Here is a 26,781-nt window from a genome sequence, read left to right as displayed (position 1 = left end):
AGAATGGAATTTTATTGAATCCACTCTGATTGCTATGGGTCTTCCCATCAATTTTATTAAGACTATTATGCATTGTGTTAGATCTGTCACTTTTTCTATTCTTATCAATGGCCAACCTACTGATTTTTTTCAACCTAAAAGAGGAATTAGGCAAGGGGACCCATTGTCCCCTTACTTATTCATTCTTTGTGCTGAAGTCCTATCTGGCCTTATTGAAAAAAGTCAACAAGAGGGCAGGATCCATGGCATATCCATAGCTACTAATGCACCTGCTATTTCCCACTTACTCTATGCTGATGACAGTATACTATTTTGTAGGGCAAAACCAGAAGAGGCTACTGCTATCATGGATATTCTCACTACTTATCAGATGGCTTCTGGGCAAAAGGTCAATCTTGACAAATCTGAGATGATCTTTAGCCCTAATATATCTATGGATTTTAAGAAAAGCTTTCAGGATCAACTTCCAGTCAGAATCAGTGATAACATTAATAAGTACCTGGGGATGCCTACTCATTTTGGTAGATCTAAAGAGCAAGATTTTGCCTTTATTATGGATAGAATTTGGAAAAAACTTAAAGGCTGGAAAGAAAAATGCCTCTCCTTTGCAGGAAGAGGGGTGCTCATCAAGGCAGTGGCACAAGCAATTCCTACTTATATCATGAGCTGTTTTCTGCTTCCTAAAAGCCTTTGTGAGAAAATTGAAAGAGCTGTGTGCTCCTTTTGGTGGGGAAGCACTGACTCCAAGAGAAAAATCCACTGGCTCAAGAAAGACCATCTATTTAAATCTAAACATGCTGGTGGCATGGGTTTCAGAAATCTTAGGGATTTCAACTTGGCTATGTTAGCTAAGCAAGTTTGGAGATTCCACACTCAGCCCCAATCTTTGATATCCAAATGCTTTAAAGCCAAATATTTCCCTAACACAAGCATTCTTCAAGCAACTTTAGGACACTGTCCTAGTTATGCTTGGAGGAGTATTTATAACTCCATATGGATTATTAAAAGGGGTAGTTGCTGGAGAGTTGGAAATGGGAACAATATAAGGATATGGGAGGATAACTGGATCACTCAACATTACAACTACAAAGTCCTATCTCCTAAACCAGAAAATACTACCATCTCCTTAGTCAAGGACCTAATTCACACTGAAGATGCCTCTTGGAATTATACTCTGCTCAAGGAAATCTTTTTACCTTTTGAACAAAATATCATTGAGCAGACCATTCTTACTAATACCCAGAACCAGGATGAATTAATGTGGATGGAGGAGGACAACGGTATTTATACTGTTAAGAGCGGATATCAAGCTATGCAGGGGTGGAAAGATCAGTCTAACATGAATCCCTCTTCTAGCTACACTAACGCTAAGCTCTGGAAGAAGTTATGGGCTCTTAATACTATCCCCAGACACAAAATGCTGCTTTGGAGGGTCATTAATAAAACCCTTCCTCTTAGAAGTGAGCTAAGGAAAAGGGGAATCATCTGTACCCCTATCTGCCCTAGATGTGAGAACAAAATTGAGACTTTAGAGCATGTTTTTAAAGACTGTACTTTCATCACCAAAACCTGGTTTGGATCTGTGCTTAATTTAAACATTAAGGAACAACATATTGAAGATTTGAGTGAGTGGATTGTTCACTGCATTCTTCATTTTAAAGAGGAGGTCATTATTCAAATTGCCTCGATTTTGTATCAGATTTGGTCTGCTCGGAACCTTAAGGTGTTTGAGGACAAGAACATACCTGATGTTGAGCTCATCGACAAAGCAGCACGAAGCATCAACGAATTTCAGCTTGCTAACATCTCGAATCAACCAAATCAGCGTTGCTCCCTGGTTTCAAATCAGCACTCCAACTCGCACAGCTCAAGGAAGTGGAAAAAGCCACCGGAAAGCTCCTTCAAAGCCAACTGTGATGCCAATATGCAGCAGAGCGGATGGTGGGGTCTGGGAGCTATCATCAGAGACGCGAATGGCTTGGTTATGGCAGCGGCTACTTGGAGAGTTCCAGGTTAGCTTGGTGAATAAGAAAAGTCCTAGGAATAGATCTTATCTTGGAGGCATTATCCAAGAAATCCAAGCCCTCCAATTAGCTTTTACCACGTGTAGTTTTCAGTATAGTCATAGAAGTAGTAATATAGTAGCCCACAATTTGGCCCAAATGGCTCATTCCGTTCCAAATGCTGTTTGGATTGAGGAGGTTCCTAGTGGAATCAATGATGTATATTGTAATGACTTAGTGCATTAATATAATCTCTTTTCATTTCAAAAAAAAAAAAAGGATTTTCATTTTACTCTCTCTAAGAGTTTCTTTCTACTTTTTGGATTCCAAACGTTTTTCTACTCTAAGAGGTAGACGTTTTTGGACTAAAAGTTGTGATGAAAAACTTTTGACGAATTAAAAGTTGAAGATTTTTTTAAAGGAATTAAAAAAAAACATATTTAACCCTAGATTAAATATGTTTGCTAAAAGAAAATACTTAAATCTATATAAACTAAAGCTACTTCCATGAAATAGAAAAGAAAAGAAAAAAGATAACGGAACAATAGTGTGTATGACAAACTAAAAAGTGTAAAAAACATCATGATAGTACTAAAAAAATACAAAGATAGTTTTCTCACTCAAGATGAAGAGAAATTGTGTTTTTAGCATTTGAGTGGTATATATTTATAGGCCGGAAATATCACTCTTTGAGCGCCCAAAACTTGTTCAAAATCATGTCCCTGAGGGACTATTTTCAAAAACAAAAAATTTTGCAGGGACCAAAAACAATTTTTTTTTACCAGGGACTAAAACCAAAACGAGGCATATTTGCAGGGACTAAAACCATATTTTAGCCTTTATTTTTTTTAAGCAAGCTTTTTAATTAAATTTGACCAGATGTGTTTTTTGAATGTATGCACAATATTCTTAGTGCCGCATTTTTCGGTAATTGGGCTTAATGTTTTCAATTGGTAGTAAAACACATTTAAATTTGAATTCATTGAAATTAATGAGGAATCCTAATGAGAATCAAGCATTCTTAGAATTACTATTTTTTTTATCAAATGAAAAATTTAACAAATAAAAATTGGGAGATTTAACTAACAATTGCCAAATGGCACAATGCACATGTGGATAGCCAAGAGAAAAGCAGCATTTAAGTTAGGTCATCGTAAAACATTTGCAATTGTATATAGTAATATAGTATAGATATAGATAGATAGATAGATATAGATATAGATAATTCTCATACAAAATTAACTATTTAAATGTCTTAACAAGTATCTTGAAAACGACCCTTAACATATCCCTTATATAAATGAGTTTAATTTTTTGTTTTCCATATCTTCCTCTCTCGGCTATATTCAGACATATATTGATTTGTTATGTTATGAAAAACCCCTTATGCTGAACTTGACTACGTTGGTTGAATGAGTGCATTTTATTTTACAATGAATGGGTGCATTTTAGTAACATGTAATTATAAATATTGCATAATTCGAATTCCTTGCAGGTTAAGTTTCCCACATTATTCATACAGTCAGATACATTGTTTGTCTTTGGATCAAAATCGAAGGATGTAGATTTCATGCAGTTTTATATAAACTAAAAAAACCAAATATAAAATTTGCACCATGCAATCTCGGTGTAACCGTGTGACTGCAGGAAATCTGCATGAATTGGAATCCCCATTACATGGCAGTATCTTATGGTAGGTCCATTTTGAGTAAATAGCAAAGAAAGAATGTCTTATTCACACACAAGCATAGATATGCGTGCGTTTGAAGAATGAGAATGTGGGTTTTCATGGAGAATAGAGAATCAAGGGTGTGAAGCACAAGGAGTTGTTTGTGTTTTGCACATTCTTTGAACCAAGGGTTTTGGCATTGCTACGTTTACCCATGTTTTCCTCTAAATTTGACAACGATTAAGAAAGTCTCAAGAATAAAAGACAAAAAAAGTGTGATTCAATGATATCTTTATCATTTTCGTACTTGCTATGCAAATTTGTATAAGCTTCCATGCCTTTTTCGCAAAGTTTCATGCCTTATGGGAAGTGTGAGTTTTTGCATAAATTATGCAACCTTTTTTAGTGTTTTATTTCAGGTCAATTTAAGGAAGTGCTTTTCAATATTCTTCAACATCAAATATGTTTGTTTTTCACGAAGATGGTAATGAGAAGCGTACTTAGATAGATGTGGGTTTTGTAGAGACTTGAGTACTTCTAGAGGCAAAGATGGTTGGTGATTTCGGGAAGAAGCTTTTTAAGACAATTTTTTATGAGTGAAAACTCATTTTCAATCTTTATAAGAAAACTGTAGAGATTATAGTTTGGTCTTGAAGAAAATAAATGTAATTTTTAATCCACGACAACTTAGCTTATGCACGAACGATTTTTATTAAATGAACGGTGGTGGGTAGCTCATTTGGTTGAACAAAGAATTTAAAGGAGTTAAGAAGTTAAAAGTCTAAAGTTTGAATACAAACCAAGGAGAAAATTATAACATCACAATTAATACAATAATATTTGTCTTTTTTTTATTTTTATGAAATGAACAATTTTATGCCGGATAATAATAAAGAAAATTGGTAATTTGGTCATTAACAACAATAAAAAAAAAGAGTGATGATTTGATCGCTAGTCGCTACAAAAGAAATTTTTAAATAATTTCATCTATAAATCATTTATTTTTTGTCTGTCAGTTAAACTAGGACTTATAGACAAGTAGATTTTCTTTAAAATAAAAAAAAAGACATGTAGATTTTGTAGGGACAATGTATATTATAGAGACTGGGGTTTGAACCCCGAACACTTCACTATTCCACAATTAAAATGTGTGAGTTTCAACCACTAAATTGACTAAAAAATATTATAGTTGTTGAATGCTAATGATATATCTATGTAGGATTTTTCTATATCGTCAATGAATGACAAACCATAATTAATATGAATATCTTGTCAACGAGGCATAAAACATAGAGAAATGATATTCTAACAACCATTTTGTGACAACCTATGTGACAACTTTATCTCTCATACTCATATTATCTTTTTACTTTCTCTCTCTATTGCTTTGGTTTCCGTGTCACTATCTACTTTTCCTTTGAAAATTGGTGGTTGTCACAAAAGTTGTTGATTTTTGGTTGCTAGAATATCATTGCTCTAAAACATATATTAATCCAAGGAGTGTTTGAGGTAAGGGAACTTCCACGGTACACCTAATAAATTGAGGTGTTCTGATACTCTTGCTTCATAAGTTTGAGCCTCTTTCACTTAAAAAAAAAAAAAAAAGTTCTAGACTCAAAATTTCCTGCTACGAATGTAACCTTTAAAAACTCCCAGGGGGTAATCTGGTCATACTCTACTTAAGAGATATTCTCTCCGTTTCAAAATACATGTTGCAGTCAACCACTGCACACATGTCAATACACAATTTTGATCATTGATATCTTTAATTATATATAATAAAAAATTATAAAAATTTGATATTTTAAAAATATTCATTGAGACAAATCAAACAACATCTTACATGCTAACATTTGTATTTATGTATTAGTTAAAAAATATGGTCAATGTATGTTATGTGCATATAACACATTGTAAAATTGTGACATGTATTTTGAAACTAATGGAATAAGTCTTAACAATTATGCGCAGAATATATTTTATGTGTACTAAAAAAGTCTACTCGACTAGTCAAGATCCTCTTAATTTCTCAACGAAATTGAGAGCTCAATTTATGCGAGAGATAAAAACAAATGGGATAAAGGTGAGAAACATTTTTTAAATATATTAAGTAGTATGTTACATCAATATCTCGCTTATGTCTATTTATCGCATAAATTTATAAGCTCTCCATTTTTTGAGAAATGGAGAGGATCTCAACTCAATAAAAAAATACATTGTATATGTTACTCTTAAATTTTATTATTGTTTGTTGTTACAAATAATATTTTATTCTTTGTCAATTAACCAATGAACAAAATTTCACCCTATAAAATAAATAAATGAAAATCTCAAGTTGGAACCACGCAAATTACAATATTTCTACCAACTTATTAGTCGTGTTCAGAGGGACGTTACAAATTTTATAAAGTTGGATGGATACATCATTTTCATTTCAAAGTAAAATAAACATTTTTAGTTACAAATTAACAACCTCTAATTATTTGGGAGGAATAACTAATAACAATAGAATGGATGTATTACCTCACACCCATCATGTTTCCCGGAATAAAATTAACTGGAAAATTATCCAGAATTAGTTCATTTCACCCCATTGACAATTGAAATTTTGCGGGTGGAAAAAATATCAAACCGGACATTTTTATTAAGTTATTCGGTAAAAAAATGAATGGGTGTGATTTTGAAGGGTTAAAATTGGGATTTGTATTGGTTTGTAAGGGTAGAGGTATAATTGATGGGGTATGAGATAAAATATTCCAATAGAATTCAAGATCATGTAATCATTAACAACCTTCAAGTTTGTATCCACGCTACTTTTTTCAACTAAAAGTAGCATAAAATTGTGGGTTAAATATGTTTTTGGTCCCTATAAAATTGCGACCTTCTAAGTTTAGTCATTACTTAATTTTAATAGCTTTTTTAATCCCTACAAAAAAAAATTTACTTATAATTTTAGTCCATGCTAAAATAAATTTTGTTTAATTATCCTTAAACTCTTAAATTTTTTAACGATTCTTTTTATACAAGTTTAGAACACTATGAAAGGTTCATTTACTAAAATCTATAATTTTTTAACATGAAATAAATTAAATATGAATTTTTTAAAACGACAAAAGTTTAAGATATAAGTAACAAAAATATGGACGTAGAAATCAAATTTTTGCGATATTTTTTTCGGAGGACCTTTTAATAACGTTCTTAACACGCCTGTAAAAAATTGTTGAAAAACTTAAGAGTTTAAGCATAAATTAAACAAATTTAGATTGAGTAAGGACTAATATTGAGTGCAGAAATTTTTTGTAGGAACTAAAAATGCTATTAAAATTAAGTAAGGACTAAACTTACAAGGTCGCAATTTTGTAGGGACCAAAAACATAATTAACCCTAAAATTGTTCATTAGACATCTAGAAATTACTCATATGCCCATAAAACATGTCGAACGGTAGGTAATTGTCGCTCAAGAATATTGTAAATCGGTTTACCGATTTACAAAATTATTTAACCGATTTAAAAAGTGTTTGAAAGGAAATTAAGTATTGTTCGTTAATTGTCATTGGTCTTATTTTAAGGTGTCTAAAGAGCAATTGCCAAAGTATCAAACTTCAACCTGTAAGCCCATGCCTAGCTTGCGATAGATTGAAATGTGGAAATAAGCTACTAACATGAAAATTGCTCTTCTTCCATACAAATTTGCTCATTCTCACCTCAAACTTCAAAAATAACGCAAGTTAACTCAGGTTGAGTACCAAACGTGAGTTAACTTGCGTTGTCTGCTTCCCTCAAAAAAAAAAAAAAACTTGCATTGTCTGCAACTAGTGAGTTAATTACCGCTGAAAAAAACCTTCACGGGACTTAAGTCCTGCTGGCTACAATTGTTGACCGAACAATAAGCTGCTTTTTTATTATTATAGCTTTTCAACACGTTGCCAAGGGACTTTCTGTTATATGCAAGAACATGCATCTTTATTTCTTTCTTCTTTATTTTTTTTCAAAGTTTTCTTTTTTTATAGGCAAATATACTTCGTTTATTTTTATTTTGCTAGAATGCTCTTTTCAAAAACGTCATGGAATCATTGTAAGTTCAGTTTTTCAAATTAAATTAACATTGGTGTCAATATGTTAGTGTTTGTGTCGATGTTTTATACTTTACAAATTAAATATGAAACTACACTCATACATGTACATTATGATTGATCCAAAAAATTGTTCGTGAGACCTTGCTAACAAGAAGAAACTGTTGTATCTCAAGTATTAGCTATGAGATCAACTACATCGGATAGCCTATCCATAGTGGCGAAAAACTCTTAAGCCTAGTGCATTGGAATGTCTCGGTCATTAAGATCGATAAGTTTCTTATACTCAATTTATTTTACTTAGAGTCAATTTATTTGTGTTAATATTCATTTTTGATTTATTATTTAATGATAATTCTATGTTTACTTTTTCGAACATAAGAGATCAAATCAAAGTGAGAGACTTCAAGAACTTGCATCCACAGGAATATAATGGTGCATTGTCTAAAGGTGTTTCTAGTACTTCTTGTACGTCGGTGGTTGCTAATTCGATTGAAGTGTCTCACTCCGATTTAGGGAAGATTCTTCATTTTGGATATTAATCATAATATACATGTATGAGTTTAGTTTCATGTTTAATTTGTAAAGCATGAAACATCGACACAAACCTGACACAAATAATAATTTGACAAAATGATATGATTGAAGCTCTTGCTACAAAATCCTATGGCCAGCATATCCTGAGGTTGATCAGACCTTGCAAAGCCTAGACATCCCTTTATGTCCGTTCTGGAATTATTTGTTTTGCACTTGCCATGTTATAACATTTCTGTTTTTCTCTCGGTCACATTTTTATGCAACCATTTGATAAAAGATACTGGTATCTCTTTCAAGGCAATTTTTTTTGTTCTACTTTATTATTTATCATATTTTGGAGGATGAGTAACACCGTTGAAAACACATTTCTATTCCAGTGAAAAATCAGCCCTCCCTCTCCAATGTGTTCGAAGTTCGATTTTGTATTCAATTTCATCTTCGATTTTCACAATAATCTGTTTGTGAGACGGTCACAGTGTGTTGATTGGGTTTGTTAATGATTCCTCAATTTGGTTCTCATTTGCTTAAAGTCGGGTTCTTAATTTGAAGAATCATTCCTCAATTTGTACCGTGGTTATGGTGATTTCTCTGGGATTTTATTTTCTTTTGTTTTCTAATCTTGTTATTGTGAATCTAATGCACCTATGCTCATTGAAGGTGTTTATATTGCGTTTGGAATTTTGGATACATACATAAACATCTTACAATATAATTTAGATGTATCTAAACTAAGTGTGAAACATAATTAATCTGAGTTCATTTTATGAACGACGAGTTGAGCAAACACATGCATTCTCTTTCTACCCGGCCTTTAACCAACTACGGGGCAACGGGGCATATAGGCTCGATGCTAGCTCGTCTACCGGGTTCCATAATTCTTTCTACCCGGCTCCAAAAAACAGAAGAGATGCACATGTAATATGATATGTTTAAGACGGTATGTGCTTTTTAGTGGGGATTTGATGCCAATGTTTTATCCTTCTGGAAGGGCCACATTTGTTTTAGTTTTAATTTTATATTTTTTTATGTATAATTTATAAGTTGTTTCCTGGTATTTACAAAAAAAGATACAGGGACGAAAATAAAAAATATGTCTACTTACAAAGACAATTTTGCAAGTTGTTAGATATTTCGTTACGGCTCTAGCTTGTACATGTTGCTGATGGTGGTGAGCACAAAATTGAATGAAATTTCGACGCAGGAATCAATACGGTGGCAATAATAGGGAAAACAGAAAAGAGGGAATGCAACAAATATATTGGAAAGGAAGAAGAGGGGAAAAATGAATGAAGAGGATCATATATTCATGGGAATGAAACAAAATATTTGTGGTAGATGTCATGGCATTGATACCATGAATATTTAGAAATGAACGAAATAAGAAAAATGGAATTGGTTGATTACAATATCAATGTAGAATGCACTTTATAGCCATTCTATATTTCTATGATAACTTTCCTTAAAAAAATATTTCTATGATAACTAATATAATTAACTAGCAACTAATTGTAACCGACTAGTAACAACTTTAATCAATACGAAAGGACCGTACGTGTGTATTTCCTTCAAAAACATTGCTCACTAAAACTTAAAAGAAATATATTCAAAAAGAATAAAATCTTGTACATATTCAAAACGATATGAAGCTTAAAATACACTAGTTCTTGATGACAAGAAGAAAAACAAGTTCACTAACGGATTCATTCCACACCGTTTTGTCATGCATTGCATTTTGATGTGATGCTTCCTAGACTATACAACAGGTCCAATTGAAAACTTGTTTAGTGACAAATATTTGAGCAAATATGTAAGAATAAAGGCTCGGTTTGAAAATATTAACAAAATGATAAAGTTTAAAATATTATTACTAAACAAACCATTTTTGTTGTGTAAATTGTGAAGACGTAAGACACAAATGAACTTTTAACGTTGATACAAGGCATTATTCAAACTCATGATCATGGTTAACTACTAAACAAGTCATTCAAATAACTTGTCTCAATTAATGTCACATGACCTTGGTTAACTATTGAACAAACCATTGAAATAACTTGTCTCCATTAATGTCAAAAAGAAAAAGAAAAAAAAAATCTTATAATCTAATGTGCTCGGCATCGAACATTGATACAACACCAATTCTCGTAATTATATTTAATTAATAATAATTTTCTAGAATTATTATCGGGTTAAGTGTTCAAGTTATGCATCATTGCGACAATCATGCTTCAAAATTCCAATATTGAGTCACCGAAGGTTTGAACCTAAGACCTTATGCATGATTCATTGATCCACTCACTCTCATCTTCATTTAACAACACGCTCATCATGATAGTTGCCAATGAACAACACATTCAGCAATCTCTTTAGTCGATTACCAATTCACAGAAAGTGGTGATTATACTATGCACTTTATTCTTTGCTCACTTCACACTTCTCTATTCCTTTCCCATTTTTCCTTTCATATGATCCATCACATATTTTCTTTTGTATACATAAAACGTGAAAATTAGATGTATCCCCAAAAAGTATGATAACACTGATTTTAGGAAAGCCGTGGTCCCACAACAAAGTTAGAACAGAGAGCAGTTCAATTTACAAGCATGCTACTTTTGTTATTATTATTGTAACGTGCCCTACCAGCTTCATGTTCTAGAAACAGTTATTTCCCCCACCAAATCACACAGTAAAAATTGAGAAAACAAGCAAATCACATAAATCAAATCAGACCAACACAAACCTGCAAAAAGAACCAGAATCTCATATTATCTTAATTGTAAACCACGTAATTACATTTACATGTAAATATTCTCTATGGTAAAGGAGGAAAAATGTTTAGGGGTTTCCCAAAAAGAATCTTTGGACAAAATAGAAACCATGAAAGGAAAAAGAAATTAAACTATGGCTGATGTTGCATGGATCTCTACTGGCTAGTGACTACACTAACACTTCCCTCAGTACCACCATGAATTAAAAATAATAACTTGGAGTGATTTTGACCATGTTAGGGAAGCAAAATGGCTTACCACCAACAATTACATTAGCATAATCTAAGGTTAGTACTTGGTACCAATGCATTAGATCTTAAAAGGCATATTGCAAGCAACGATTGAGATCTACACAGACTCTGTTAATAAGCTTATCTAAGAGAAGTCGAGCTCGTCCTTTAGAGGTAGATTAAGATCAGGCAGCAAGAATTCTCGGTTATTAACATTTTGTTGCGATGATGATGAAGCATTCATTGTAATGACAAATGATTCCTTCTCTTGAACAGTTTGAGACTGAACTAATGTAGATGAACTGCAGGATGCGTCCAGATGTTTCGATTTGTCAACAAGAATAGCTTTTCCAGACACCAGAGAGGTTCTGGCTTCTTTTGTGGCCTTCTCTGACACCAAATCAAGCTGTTACAAGAGATCATAGACATAATTAGATAAATTAATACATCCATTCAATTCAAGTAATCGTTATGCAGAGGTTTCAAACATTGGTATGTAACAGAGAGCAGTACTACTCAATTTTGAAAGTGACAATTAGGAAAAATAAAAGAACAAGGTCTCACCTTAATTTTCTTTAAGCTTTCATTTTTGGCTCTTTCTCTCTCAACTGTGAAATTCATGGATGCCAGTTTCTGTTCAAATTTTCAAAACAAAAAACAATAAGAAATATATCTCCAATCGACAAGGTCTATACTCTATAGTCTATATATATACATGTGTAATGCTAAGAAAAATAAAAAAATCAAGGAAAGTTATACAATATCATACATCTTTCAAATTTCCCCTTTCTTGCAGAAGCATCTTCTCTTCCTCAAGTAGTTCAGGCAAAGACTGCATTCAAAAGCATATATTAAGCATGTAACTCAAAACAGGACACATCAAAATGAATTGCACACACATAGGAAAAGTAAAAAAGATTTCAATTTGTACTTACCCTTTTCTTTCTTACTATCCTTTTGTTGGCAGTGGCTTCAGTTTGCTCATCAACCTGCAAGATACAAAAATATTAAGATATCAGAGCTTAGACATACATAAATCACATTATACCAAGAATCTAACATAATTTCAAAACATTATGAAGGCACGAGTATTGAAAATAATGGCACTCAACCATCACTTATAAATAAATGTAATAATGTAAATAATGTAGGAGAATACTATTACTAGTACTACCCTACCAGTATCTGTCTTCAGAGCACAGTACTCAATGTACCATATTCTATCATAATAATGTTACATTGACCCCACTCCGTACTATACAGTATATCACGTAAATCCCACTAAACTCATAATGCCATGATTTCTAAAATAAATAACATCAACTAATTCTTTTGGCACACACTCTTATGTCCCACTAGTTCATAATAATTAAACTAATCTTTCACTGTGATAAATCAAGAAAGAAAAAAAGACTACCTTTTTCACATTTTTCTTTAAACAAACTTTACTATTAAAGAAAATGTTAGTGATGCATTTGAAAGATAGAGTTTTATCTTAAGAGTTAAGATTTACAAACACTGATAAGTGTTGGACTAGCATAATTAGTCTTTTGTCATTAATACAACATTTTCCCCAATTAAGGATGCTAACAAATAGTTTCTATTAATAGAACACTTTTTTTCTTAATTTCAACTTTATTTTCCTTTCTATAAGGTTTGGTTGAATGATTGCATCACATATTATTCTCATCATAAACCAACAATCTTTGATATGGGATTGTGTGGATTTGTTTTGACCTATGAAGCACGGACACACACAAGACCCGACGCTGACACATCGACACAAATAAAATTTTGAAAAAACGATATAATTAATGTAATTATAAATGTCGGTCTCGCATCGGTGTCTGTGCAACAGAACCAACTTATGTAATACTCCTCCGATCTAATGAATAATATCGGAGGACTATTACATTGGTCGGAGAATGAATGAAACAAAACTAGAGTCTAACATGTGAATGTGAAGTGTGAACGCGTCTGCACGGAAAAGTACAGTGAGCGAGATAACAGTGGATTACATTCACAATTTCATTACACTTTACACAAGAACCAAAAAAACAAGTACAACACAACCACTACTTGTGTGTGGACACGTCAATATTACGAAATTATCCTTAACAATATTTCGACGCTTAAGCAGTTATGACAATAACAGTATTCAACTACACCATTCATTATTATTATACTCATCATTTATTTTTTCAATAAAAAAAATTGTTTATTATAATATTTTTCATGATAAAAATAAAACTAAATCCTACTTTTTTTTTGGGGAATTAGTCACTTTAGTCCCTGAATGGGGAACGATTCGTCAATTTAGTCCCTGAATGCAGATAATATGCAAAACAGTCCCTGCATGGTCAATTTCAGGGACTAAAGTGACTAACGAAGTCTACATTCAGGGACTAAATTGACTAACGGAGTCTGCATTTAGGGACTAAATTGACTAACAAAGTCTACATTCAGGGACTATTTTGCAATTTATCTGCATTCAGGGACTAAATTGACGAATCGTTCCCCATTCAGGGACTAAAGTGACTAATTCCCCCTTTTTTTGTTGATGATGAAATCTTATTTTTCTGATTCACTATTACCAATAATAATTCACAAAAAAAAAGAAAAAATTTAATGTTTTTTTAACAAGGATAAATATTAAATGTTTTCCAATTTTATTATAGTTAAATAAAACTTTACGGACAAAAATACCCTCGGAAGTAGGGTTTTTTCCGTAATTTTAGATTTAATGCGGCGCGGAAAAAACGCGACAAAACTCACAAAAGTCATGAGTTGTGTAAATCCAACTGAACGCTTCCACGGTGGTTCCGTTCATCGGAGATGGCCAAAAACCACCGATCTGATATTCTAAATGACAAAACTACCCTTGTTAATAAAATCGTCAAAATAAAAAATTTAAATGGTATTTTCGTCCAGAAAAAAAATTAAAACTGTCAGAGTCAGAGGTGAAAGAAACCAGAAAAAATAGAATTTTCTTAACTGGTTTGTTTCGTTCAAACAAAACACGCGAGAAGAGAAAAAAAAAACCGGAAGAGAAGAAGATGAAGAAAAAACCGAACCGGAATTAAAAAAAGGATTAGAAACGAAATCGAACCTTAGATCTTGAGGAATGAACCGGTTTGATGAACCGACTGGATGATGCTTCATTACCGTCGGCGAGGGTTACGGCGGTGTTAGCGGTGGCGGTACTAGCGGAATTGGCGGCGGACCAAGAAAGAGGAGTTGTAGGACTTGCTCTTGTGAACTTTACAGCGTGAGTCCGTCGTAGCTTTGAACGGGGTTTTTGAACGTTCCAGTGAACGGTAAACGGTGGATAAAGAGGAGATGAAGGTTTTTTGGTGAAGGAAAGGAGAAAGTTAGCGACGATTGTGTCGTCAGCCATGGCTGTTTCGACCCAGTTATCGTCGTCCATGATGAGAGAGAGAGAGAGAGAGAGAGAGAGAGAGAGAGAGAGAGAGAGATGAAGATGTGGTTGCGAAGAAAAAGGGATTGAGAGAGAGTTTGTGTTAATAAATTTGATGAATTGAATGAATGAAAAAGTTGGAATTGAGAAGAGTGAAAGGGTTTATATATTGTCTTTGTTTGTTGTTGACAAACAAAACTAAAGCCAAAGGAGTTTTGGCTTTGGTGTGGACTGTGGGCCCTACCTACCCCTTTTGTTTTAACGTGGCATTCCATCTACTCTCTTTTCTCTTTGGTATTTAATCTTTGAGCAATGATATTTCAACAACCATTTGATACAACCTATTTGACAACCTTCCTTTTCTCTTTTTTTATTGCTCAAAAATAATGGAGAGAGAAAAAGGAAGAGAGAGAGTAAGAATATAATGTAAGTGTGAGAAAGAAAGTTGTCTAAAAGTTGTCACAAAATGGTTGTACAAATATCATTTCTCTTAATCTTTTTCTTGTTTTCCAATTTTTGGTGTACTAAATCATTGAGTAATGATATTTTGACATCCATTTGATGACAACTTTGTTGACAACTTTGTTTTTCTCACTTCTTATTGGTCAAAAACAATGGAGAGAGAAAAAGGAAGAGAGAGAATAACAACATCATGTGAGTATGAGAGAGAAAGTTGTCCAAAAGTTGTCAAAAAGTGGTTGTCAAAATATCATTTCTCTAAATCATTACACTTGCAAGTCATAAGTGTTGTTCAACCGGTAAAAATGTCGAAATTGTTAAGTTGAATGTTATGATTAGGGTTTGAACTTTGACACATCTATTATATGTGTGTAAATTTACGACTTTGCCATTTTTTTATCTACCAAATAAATGTTATAGTTGCACGCAACTGTTGAGAATAATTCATCGAATTAAATAAAAGATAATGATTTAAGCAGGATCATAACGAATAGTAAAGACCTTTTTAAACAAAATTAACACTAATGTAGGTGAGATTCAAATCTTATTCTATCTTTTGTTAAGTTTGAAGAGATTATTTATCATTTGGTGTTCATGGTTATCTTGTTTCTCAATTCATTTAGTCATTGTCCTATATGTAAGTACAAAATTATAATTATGATAATTAAAAAAGAAGTGTTGAAATTGATCAAGAAGAAGTTCCTCATCTTGTATGTTTTTATTTGTTGTTTTTGTGAGAAGTCAAATAAAATTATTCTTGTAGTTCCACTTCTTGTATGTTTTTATTTGTTGTTTTTGTGAGAAGTCAAATAAATTAATTCCTGTAACCGAAAAAAGAATAAAAATATTCAGGAGATATAAAATTGTTTTTGATGTATTGACTCTGATTTTATTTGTAGAAAAATGATCAATATTAATTGCTCAAGTCAAGAAATATTAATGGCAAGAATATTTTGTCAAAAAATAATACTAATACCATAAGAATAAGTTATTACGTTTTTTGTCTAAAGGATATGTAGATTTTTTTCATTTGTTTTAAATGTATGAATGTATTCTTACATTTCATGTAATGAATTCTTTCAAAAATATGTAAACATTTATTTTAGGAAAAAAATATAACTTAGGATATTTTTTGTTACATATAAGCTAAAAATTCATTTAAGGAAAAAAAATGATGCGACATAAACATATTGCAATAAAAAGAAAAAATAGTGGAGCTCCTAACTTTATTTGCGTATAAATTTAGATTTTAAAATTATTTTTTAAAAATGTTGATTGAATGAAAATTTTGTTTAGTACCGTCTATTAGAGATTGAATCAAATTTTACCTAAAATTTCTCATATATGAATAAGTTTCAAATTTGTGTCCATCGAAATTTTGTGTCCATCGAAGTTTAAAATTTCTCTTGATGAGGAGCACACTCTCAGTCATTACAAATTTTGTGTCCATCGAAATTAATTTTAAACATGCCTTCAATATTTTCAAACTCAATTACTTTATCTCTATAATCAACTGAGTTTCCCACAGAAGAATTCCCGTTGGAGAGGTGATCATCTTTTCCCGTTTCTCTTTTTATTAGCCGATGAAGGTCTGCATATGATCATGAATTTGATGGTGAACTCTAATATGTTTTTTCCGTATCGAGTTGGTAATAATGATTCATTGTCTATATCTCATCTGCAATTTGCTGACGATACGTTGTTATTTGGGAGTAAAAGTTGGGCCAACGTTTTGAGCTTTGTGCGTCATTTTGTATTTGTTTGAGGCTATACTTGGGTTAAAAGTAAACTTCCACGAGAGCTTGTTGGCTGGTGTTAATATCAACGATTCTTAGTTAAATGAAGCGGTTTCAGTGTTAAATTTCAAAATTGGGAAGATTCCGTTTGTTTATCTGTGTATGCCAGTGGGAGGTAATTCTAAGTGGGTTGCTTTCTGTGAACCAGTGCTTAATCGAATCAAGTCTAGACTGTCCGGGTGGAGGAGTAGAAACTTATCTTTGGGTGGACGGTTAATTCTCCGTAAAGTTTGTTTTGTCCTCTCCTCATATCTATGCTATTTCATTCCTCTAAGTCCCTTCAGGTATCATTTCCTCTATTAATTCTATTTTATGTCTCTTTTTTTGTGGGTGTAAGGGTCATAGGATTTTTTTTTGGGTTGATTAGGATTCTGTTTGTTTGAGAAAGAAGGAGGGAGGATTGGGGGTGAGGCGGTTGGGGGAGTTTAATGTAGCTTTGTTGGGTAAATGGTGTTGGAGGATGTTGGTGGATGGGGGGCTTGTAGTATCGTGTAGTAGTTGCGCGGTACAGAGAGAAAGGTGGGCGGGTGAAAGCGGGGTTCATAGAGGGTCGAGTTGGTGGAAGGATGTGGTGAGGATCCGTGAAGGTGTTGGCTTTTGGGAAGGGAGTTGGTTTGAAGAGAATGTGTTTCGAAAGGTGGGTAATGGGGTGGATACATTTTTCTGGACTGATAGGTGGTTGGGGGAGATTTCGTTGTGTGATAGATTTAGACGGTTGTTTGATTTGACAGAGGATATGTGGGTTTCAGTGGCAGATATGTGTGCCTTGGGTTGAGAGGAGGATGGTGAGGCGTGAAAGTGACAACGTCGTTTGTTGGCTTGGGAGGAGGAGTTGGTTAGGGAGTGTTCCACTTTTCTTTTTAACGTGCAAGTGCATGATGACGTAATAGATTTGTGGCATTGACAGTTAGATGGAGGCCCCCATTATTCTGTATGCGGTGTGTATCTTTTCCTTACTAGCTCATAACCGCAACAAGATGGTGCAGTTTCCGACTTGGTCTGGCATAAGGATGTCTTTTTGAAGGTCTCAGTTTTTGTTTGGCGTCTTCTTCTAAACCGATTTCCAACTAAAGGTAATTTGGTAAGGTGCGGTGTTATTGCTACCAACGCTCCCCTATGTGTAGCAGGATGTGGAATGGTGGAATTATGAAATCATTTGTTTCTGAACTGTAACTTTTCCAGCACTCTTTGGTATTTGGTTCACGATTGGTTGGGTTTCTTTTCAGTTGACCCTTGCTCTATTTCATATCATTTTGTTCATTATGCTCATATGGGAGGTGGTTTGAAAGCTCGGCTTTCTTTTATGCACTTGATTTTGTTTAATTGTGTTTGGGTTATCTGGCAGGAAAGAAATGCCAGGGTCTTTAATAATAAGGAAAAAATCTTTGTCCCAGCTCCTATATAATGTTAAGCATTTGTCTTTTTGGTGGTTAAAAACAAAAATTATAAATATATATGTAAGCTTTTATGGTTGGTGGCAGCGTTCCTTTGATTGTTTGAGTGTTGGTTAATAGTGTTTTGCTTGTGATTTTGTGTTGAACTTTAAAGTTTTTTCCCGACACACCTTGTGCTGAGAAGATTGTCCGTTGTGTTGATCAATAAATTTCATTTTGATTTGTTAAAAAAAATTTATTTTATCTCTATACATTAATTTTTTTTTGTTCAAATTAGTTTTTAAACTCACACTTAAATGTTTTTTTTTAACAAGAACTAACATTTTACTTTCACCAAATTCAATTCTACTATTACAAAGTTAATTTATTTCAAATTAATTTTCGTTGAAGTATAAACCAAACACAATTATTGCTGTGCTTTGCTGCTTGGTGCTTACCTTGTCTTGCCAAAAAATTGTCTCTTCAAACAAAAAAAAATGTCAATCATCTTCCTTTTTCTTAGGCTTTGTTTGCGAGTTTGGAGGGGAGGGGAAGGGAAGGCTTCTAGGAGTGGAAAATATGACGAAAAATGGAGAAATCTTTCAAAAAAATTAAAAGTGTAGGTTTTTAGATAATGATAAATTAATGCATATGACTACTATATTCTTAATTTTAAAAATAATATAACAACATAGATTAAATTTGAAGAATTCATGTAAACCCTCCAAAACCCCCCAAAACCCTCCTCCAATACAATTTTTTAGTTCCCCCAAATGAGGAGGGTTTAGTATTATGAAGAAAAGTTAACCCCCCAAAACCCTCCCCTCCCATTTTCCTCTATTTCATCCACTTGCTCATTCCTTTTTTCCCAAGTCTTCCCCTCCCTTCCCCTACAAACTCGCAAACAAAGCCTTAGGGGTGCCGTCTTCTTCTTCAATTACAGAATTCAATTAAAAAAAAAACATGGCTTCTTGAATTAATAAAAAAATACGGCTTCTTGAATTAAAAAAAAAAATAAATCGTTTACAATCTTCTTCCTTCTTGTATGACTCCAACCTGTGTAATTCCAACCTGTTTCATTTCTTTTCAAATTTGACACGAATACAAAATTGATAATCAATTAAGAAACAAACAAAAAATTAAGCAGAAGAAAAAAAAAAGTGATTGTAGGGTGGAATTGGGGTTAGATCTGTGATAAATAGAAGAGATGGTGTTGAAGAGTTATGGAGGAAGAGGTATGGGTCGATGGATGGAGATCAGAGAGAACATGAACAATGAATTGAGAGAAAGGGTAAAATAAGGATTTTAATGCTAATCATGATAGGATAATTCTAACCCACCAAAAACTAAGGATAAAAATAACAAAGGGTGAGTAGGATAGGATTAGAAATAGGTTTAAATTATCCTTTCCTATTGACGGAAGTTTTACCCCACACCCCTACATTTATACTTTGACCCCAACATTTGACTTAAAATACCTAATTTACCCTTTTATTTGTTCACCCCTACCTTTTTTTTTTTGTTGATCTAGTTCACCCCCACCTTTTTGAGATAAAACGTTCACCCCTAACAAGTGCATTACCGAACCCTTCTATGCCAAACATGACGGAAATGTTTCGATTCTCCATGGAAAAAGTTTTGAGTTTCAATTTTCAATTCAATGGCAAACGTTTCAATGAATGCTAATTGATTACAAATGAAGTGCATGTGGACGTAGGGCAAATTATAGTTTTTTGATTGAAAATCACTTGTTATTCATTTTGATATTGTAAAAACAACAATGGATTTGTAAAGCTTTCCGTATACATAAACATGAGTATTCCGAAATTTTGTAGAAAACGTGATATTGGAAATACACCTGGAAGAGGGGCGAATTCATGTTGAATTGAGAATTGTTCAAAGTGAGGGTGAAAAATTAATGTATAAAAGGTTAAATAGCAAAAAGGGTAAAATTGGATTTTAAAAATATTTGTAGGGGTGAAAGTATATGTGTTGGGGTGTAGGGTAAAATTTCCCCTATTGACGCACCAAACAGTAGATTGAAACATGATATGATAGTTTTATGATATCCTGTCTTCCTATCATGTGCACCAAACGGGGCCTTATGGATTGCAAATTTGATGTTTTTTTGACTGAATTTTGAGTTTGATTTAATTGAATGATCACGCGTTGGACTGATTTTTTTTTTTTTTTTTTGGTACAAACGTTGGACTGATTTTTATTAGTACTTACAGTTACAAGGAAAAAAAGGTGTACTTACATAATTACATGTGAGAAGCGTGGAAGATTTAGATTCTACTGTGATTTATTTGTTAAAAAAAGATTCAGGGTAATTTTGATTTGTTTGTTATAATCTGGGTGTTAAATAACAAGAGGCTCCAATTTTATTTTATTTTTCAATCTCCTTGATAACATTTTACATTTAGCACCTTTAAAAAAAAATTACATTAAGCAATTGAGTTATACTTAAAATTAAAAAACAATGTTTGTAAAAAAAAATTGAATATAAATAGGATATTGTAACTCGATGGTGAGATTGGACTATCCAGCTTGATGAGTCTTTAAATAGGATAACGAGTTTACAAAAATAAAAGCCAAAAGCAATATTTGAATTTAAAAAAATGTAAAATATATTAAATTTGCAAAAAATAATAATTTGGGTTTAAAATTAGATATGTATGATATTTTTTTTGTAAAACAAAATTAATATAATATTTTCAAATCTCATGCATATCAATATACGATCATTATGGTCGATTCGAGTAGTTTAGGATGCAAACATAAAGCTGCTCCGTAGGAAAGTACTCTCCGTCTAAATTATTACTAGCATGGACACCCGTGCCAAGCACGGGCTAGAATGTCGTTATATTTTATGGAGGGAATATTGTGATGTATCAAGTGTTACTTAAGGGGGATGTATTGGATTAGGATTCTATGGGATTTTAAAAGACTTTTTAATTATGAAAAAGTCTTGTGGTATTCAATCAAGACTTTTTGCAACTTAAAAAAAGTCTTGTGGTATTCAATCAAGACTCTTTGTCATTTTAAAAAAGTCTTGAGGTATTCAATCAAGACTTTTCATCACTTAAAAAAAGTCTCATGGTATTCAAAATCATTCAAATTTCGAAGGATTATTTAATAAATTGGATTTTGATGGATTTTGTGGGATTTTGTAGTGTAATTTTAACAAGAAAAAGTCTTTCATGAAAAGATGAGATTTCTTGGGATTGTTTTTCATTTAAAAGTTACTATCTCTTTCTTCTCCCTTCTCTCTCTCTCCCCTCCCCCCTCTCTCCTTTCGCTCTTCGTCTCTCTATCTCTCCATTCTCTCTCTCTCTCTCTCTCTCTCTCCCTCTCTCCTCTCTTCTCTCTCTCTCACCTCTCTTAGAAAAACTCAAACGACTTCTCTAATTTCAAATACAAAATGAGGGCTGACACAATATTTTTTTTTGTGAAAGATTTGTAAGGGCTGTCATAATTTTAAATATGTACAATTGAATTTTGTGGGAATAACATTTTTAACAAATAAAAAATGTGTATGGAGAATAATGTGTTAAGAGTGTTTTTTAGTCCCTTAAAATCTTATAAAATCCATAAAATCCTTAAAATTTTAAAATCAATAGTAAAAGAATTTTTTATTGGTTTTATTTTTCTTTACTCAAACGCTAGAATTTATTTGTTCATTATTTTTATCATTCACACTTGTAAGTTTGTTCTTTTTCCCCTAAAATTCATTGAATTCTTTAAAATTTTAAAATCCCATAAAATCCTTTGAAATCCTTAAAAGTCAGTGTGATAAATCCATTAAAATCTTGAGTGTATAAATTCTTTTACATAAAAAGTCTTTTAAAATCTCACAGAATCAATACAATCTCACATAGTTTTTTAAAATCTTAAAGACTTTTTTTTATTAAAATAGTCTTTTAAAATCCTAATCCAATACACCCCCCTAAAATTTTAGATGGAGTTTTGGTTGTATCATTATCACTTGTGTGGTTTCTCTTTATCCAAATTGTCGATCTACATCAACGTAGGCTCCCACAGAAAGCCCAACGGTGGTATCACATCCGGGTTCGACGTTGTGGGGGATCGAGAGTTGTTCTTGGTGGTGGACTACAGACACAAAGATCCTAACTCTTAATGGAGAGATGTTAATGTCTCAAGTGTGAGTTAAAATTCCGTATTGTATGCAAGAGTAGATGTGAGAAACATATAAGTGAAATGACTCATATACATAATGCCTTAAGACTTTGAAAGAAGATAGGATGTGAATCTCACTTCTGTGATTGATCTTAGCTTAATGTGATAATACAATCCATTGTAGGATCCTAGCCTAATGTGATGATTTGTTTCGTTATTTTTTGAGTGTCATTTGTTTAATTTTTCATCTTAAATTTTAGTTTTTGAATGTGATTAGCTTTCATGCACAAAAAAAAATAACCTTTGTCATTTCAAATTCCTTCACTTATGGTATTTCATGGGATCTTGCAATGGAAAAATGTATATGTATGATGAGTTGAAAAAATACATATTCGTTAGACATTTTAAATAGATGTACATATTTTCAATAAATCTAATATTTTGGTAGCATAATTGCCCAGTAATATTCAACTTCTTCAACAAATCCATAAAATCACCAGCAATTCATTATGTTTCCTATCCTCTCACGGATAAAACGCACACTCCTTATTTTTTTTTTTTCTCTTTTCATTTCTATCAAGTTCAAATTCATTTTTAATCTTCTTATCTTTTATAATTTACTTTATCTCTTCTCATGAAAGAAAGAAACAAACACCCCTCTATGAAATTGCCGCCAACCCACTTTTTTTTACCATGTCGTGTCTCTGACCTTATGTGATATCTCACCAGATCACATACATAATAGTCTCACACTTAAGGGAGAGATGTTTATGTTTCATATGTGAGCTAAACTTGTGTGCAATAATATACATTGAGTAACATATAAGCAAGAAAAACAATATACCTAATGTCTTAAGATTTTACGCAAAGATGTGATGTCAATCTCACTTGTGGAGTTTCTCATAGTCAAATGTGATGGTCCAACCCATTGTAGACTCCCTCAGAACTCTAAACATTATAGTGAGTTAAACTTGTGTGCAATAATATACATTGAGTAACGTATAAGTGAGAAGAACAATATACCTAATGTCGTAAGATTTTACGCGAAGATGTGCTGTCAAAATCACTTGTGGAGTTTCTCATAGTCAAATGTGATGGTCCAACCCATTGTAGACTCCCTCAGAACTCTAAACATTAAATTTTTTTTTTTTTTTTTTTTTTTTTAGTTTTTGAATTTCATTTGTTTAACTTTTTATATCAAGTATAAGTTTTTGGATGTCATTTGCTTTCATACAATTTTTTTATCCAATCAATATTATATCAAATACCTCCATATTTGGTCTTTGGGTGAACGAACATGCGAATGGAAAAATACAAATGTGTTATGTTGAATTGAAAAAGTACATGATTATTAAACATTTTATAAAGATGTGGCGTTTTTTTTAACCGAGTCTATTTTTTGGTGAAATATTTAATCTTAAATTTCCAACACTTTTTAACTGACCCATAAAATTGTCAGTAACTCGCTATATTTCCGATACTTCCATGGACAAAACACACACTATTTTTTTCCCTTATCATTTCTTTCATGTTCAAATTTCTTTTCATATTCTAATTTAATTTTATTGTTGCTAAATTTATTTCTCTAGTTTCATGAAAGATGGGAACACAAATTTCCCTCCGCAAAAACACCATTAATCCATTTTTTTAAACCATGTTGTGCCTTCGCCTAACCTTATTTGACTATCAACAAATTACAGACGCATTGAGTCTCACACTTTAGAGATATATGTTCATGTGTAAATTGTGACTTAAAGTTCCACATTATTGGATGCCAAAGTAGACGTTGAGAAACATATAAGTAAGATGACCAATACACCTAATGCCTTAAGGTTTTGGATAATGATGTGATGTCAATCACAATTGTGTGGTTTCACTTAGCCTAATGTGATAGTCCAACCTACTGTAGACACCCTTAGAACTCTCAACATTACGATAAATGGTTTCGATAGTTTTGGGATGCCACTTATTTAATTTTTATATCAAATTTATGTTTTTGGGTGTTGTTCACTTTCATGCAATATTTTTTAATCAATCTCTAAGATATTAAATTCCTTATCCTTTGATCTTTGGTGGAATTTAACCATAGATAAACACTTAAGTGTTATGCTGAGTTAACAAAATATGTGATTAGTAAATTCTTTATATGTTGTTGTGTTTTTTTACCCGAATCTAACTTTTTGGTAAATTAGTTTTTTTTAACGCAATCTAACTTTTTGGTAAATTAATTACACAAAAATCTTCAACTCCTTCAACAATTTCATAAAATCACTTGCAACTTACTTCGTTCTTTATAAGCTCATGGACAATATACACAATTCTTATTTTTTTTAATCGGTATCAGTTCTCTCAATCTCAAATTTATTTTTCATCTTCTAACTTCTTTGATCTCTTCTCATGAAATAAAGGAACAAAAACACACTTTCAGTAAATTACCATTAATCTACCTTTTTGATCATGTTGTACATCGGTTTGACCTTATTTGGCTATGTCACGTAATTACGGACACAGAGAATGTCACACTTGAGGGAGATATGTTATCGTGTAAAATAAGAGTTAAAGTTCTACAATGAAAGAAATAGTAGATATTGAATAAGATATAAGTGAGATGACTCACAAACGTGTGCCTAAATAATTTGGGAGAAATTGTGGTGTTGATATCATTTGTCTAGTTTCTTTTAGCCTAATGCAAAGATACAACCCAATGTAGGTTACACTTGCAGTCCCGAAATTATGATGATTTGTTTTGTTAGCTTTTGAATGTCATTTGTTTAATTTTTTTATGTTAAATATTATATTTTGGAAGTCATACGCTTTCATGCAATTTTTATTTGTCAATGCGATAACTTTTTTTTATTTAACCTCTATTATTTTAAGTTCCTTCACTTTTAGTCTTTAGTGGGATATGACAAAGGAAAAACGTTTATGTGTTATGCTGAGTTGAAAAATACATGTTTATTGTACATTTTAAATTGATGTGACATTTTTAATGAGTCTAATATTTTTGGTAGAATAATTACTCAGTAATATCGAACTCCTTCAACAAACTCATAAAACTACCCACAACTCACTCGTTTTCCTTGTCATTTCTTTCCAGTTCGAATAATTTTTCTAATTTAATTTCTCTCTTCTCATAAAATAAATGAGAAAAAAAAACACATCTCTATGAAACCACCACCAAGCCACCTTTTTTACCATGTTGTGCCTCTGACCTTATTTGACTATTTCATCATATCATAGACATAGAGAGTCTCACGTTTAAGGGAGAAATGCTAATTTGTCATGTGTGAGTAAAAATTCTATATTGCCAGCAAGATTTGATATTTATGAAAATATAAATGGGATGAGTAATATACATATTGTCTTAAGGTTTTGTATGAAGATGCGGGGTTTCTCATTTTGAAACACAATACCTTGGTATATGTTCCTCATCAATATTATTGGACATCCAACTTTAAATCTTAATTTGTGGTTTGAAATATGCAACTGTTAATATCATTCTAGAACTCAATTGAATACCATTTGCTTTGTAGCTTTTTATTTTGGTCAGATTGACAAACCAAATCAAAGCTAATATTTTCCTTCTCGTTTTCTGGAAACAACGATAGAATAATATTGTTAAAGTGCTCAAATGGGTCCAAAGTTTGAGCAAGTATCCCTCGCTCTTGATTTTTTTGGAGATCTATATATTTTCCAAATTATTTGGATAAACAAAGTCAATAAGGGAACACAATGAATAAGTTTGATCTAACCCACTTGTTTTAGCCTGGGACTACTTTTAAGGTCTCGTGTTTGATTCTCTCTGCTGCCTTCATATCAATTTTAAGGTCTCGTATTTTCTTTTCAAATCCATGTATCAATGCTTCATTGATTTTCAATGGAATATTGAAGGATGAACCGGTTGTACGAACACCTGGAATTAACATGTAATTAGCTATGACCCTAGGAAAAAATGGTCAAATTGATAATAGTTTAGAGCCTCAAAAGTATGTGGATAGCAGTTCAATTTCTGCCTCATGTGTATGGAAAATATTCGGCTGAGATGAGAGAACTCGTCTTATGTATCCCACAGGTTTTCCAACTAAGATTAGTCACTGCTAAGGTGATGTAAGCTTTATACCAATTTCATGATAACTCGAAAAAATATCAAATATAAAATTAGTTACCAAACTTAATTGATACATTTAATTAGTATATCTAATAGACATTAAAAATCAATATTTATTATTATTAATAATAATATAATAATGATATTTAAAAATTGATAATTTCAGCAAGCATTTATTTTGTATTATTTTCGACCAAAAATTTTCATCA

At 32.3% G+C, this 26,781-nt stretch overlaps 1 protein-coding gene across 1 annotated transcript; it reads right to left on the bottom strand.

The window, feature by feature from the left end:
- Nucleotides 1–11,025: 11,025 nt before the first annotated feature.
- On the bottom strand, nucleotides 11,026–14,835 carry LOC146925893 (uncharacterized). The gene is made up of 5 exons (XM_085758306.1): nucleotides 14,388–14,835; nucleotides 12,214–12,267; nucleotides 12,048–12,110; nucleotides 11,843–11,911; nucleotides 11,026–11,684 (listed from the first exon to the last, which is right to left on the bottom strand). The coding sequence occupies exons 1-5, from the start codon at nucleotides 14,703–14,705 to the stop codon at nucleotides 11,424–11,426; spliced, it is 765 nt and encodes a 254-aa protein (XP_085614432.1). The 5' UTR covers nucleotides 14,706–14,835; the 3' UTR covers nucleotides 11,026–11,423.
- Nucleotides 14,836–26,781: the final 11,946 nt, after the last annotated feature.

Source organism: Medicago sativa, chromosome 4 (genome assembly GCF_051527215.1).
Source record: "Medicago sativa cultivar Bolivia chromosome 4, Bolivia_mono, whole genome shotgun sequence".
In the NCBI taxonomy this organism is placed as follows: Eukaryota; Viridiplantae; Streptophyta; class Magnoliopsida; order Fabales; family Fabaceae; genus Medicago; species Medicago sativa.
This window is presented reverse-complemented; position numbering and strand designations above follow the sequence as displayed.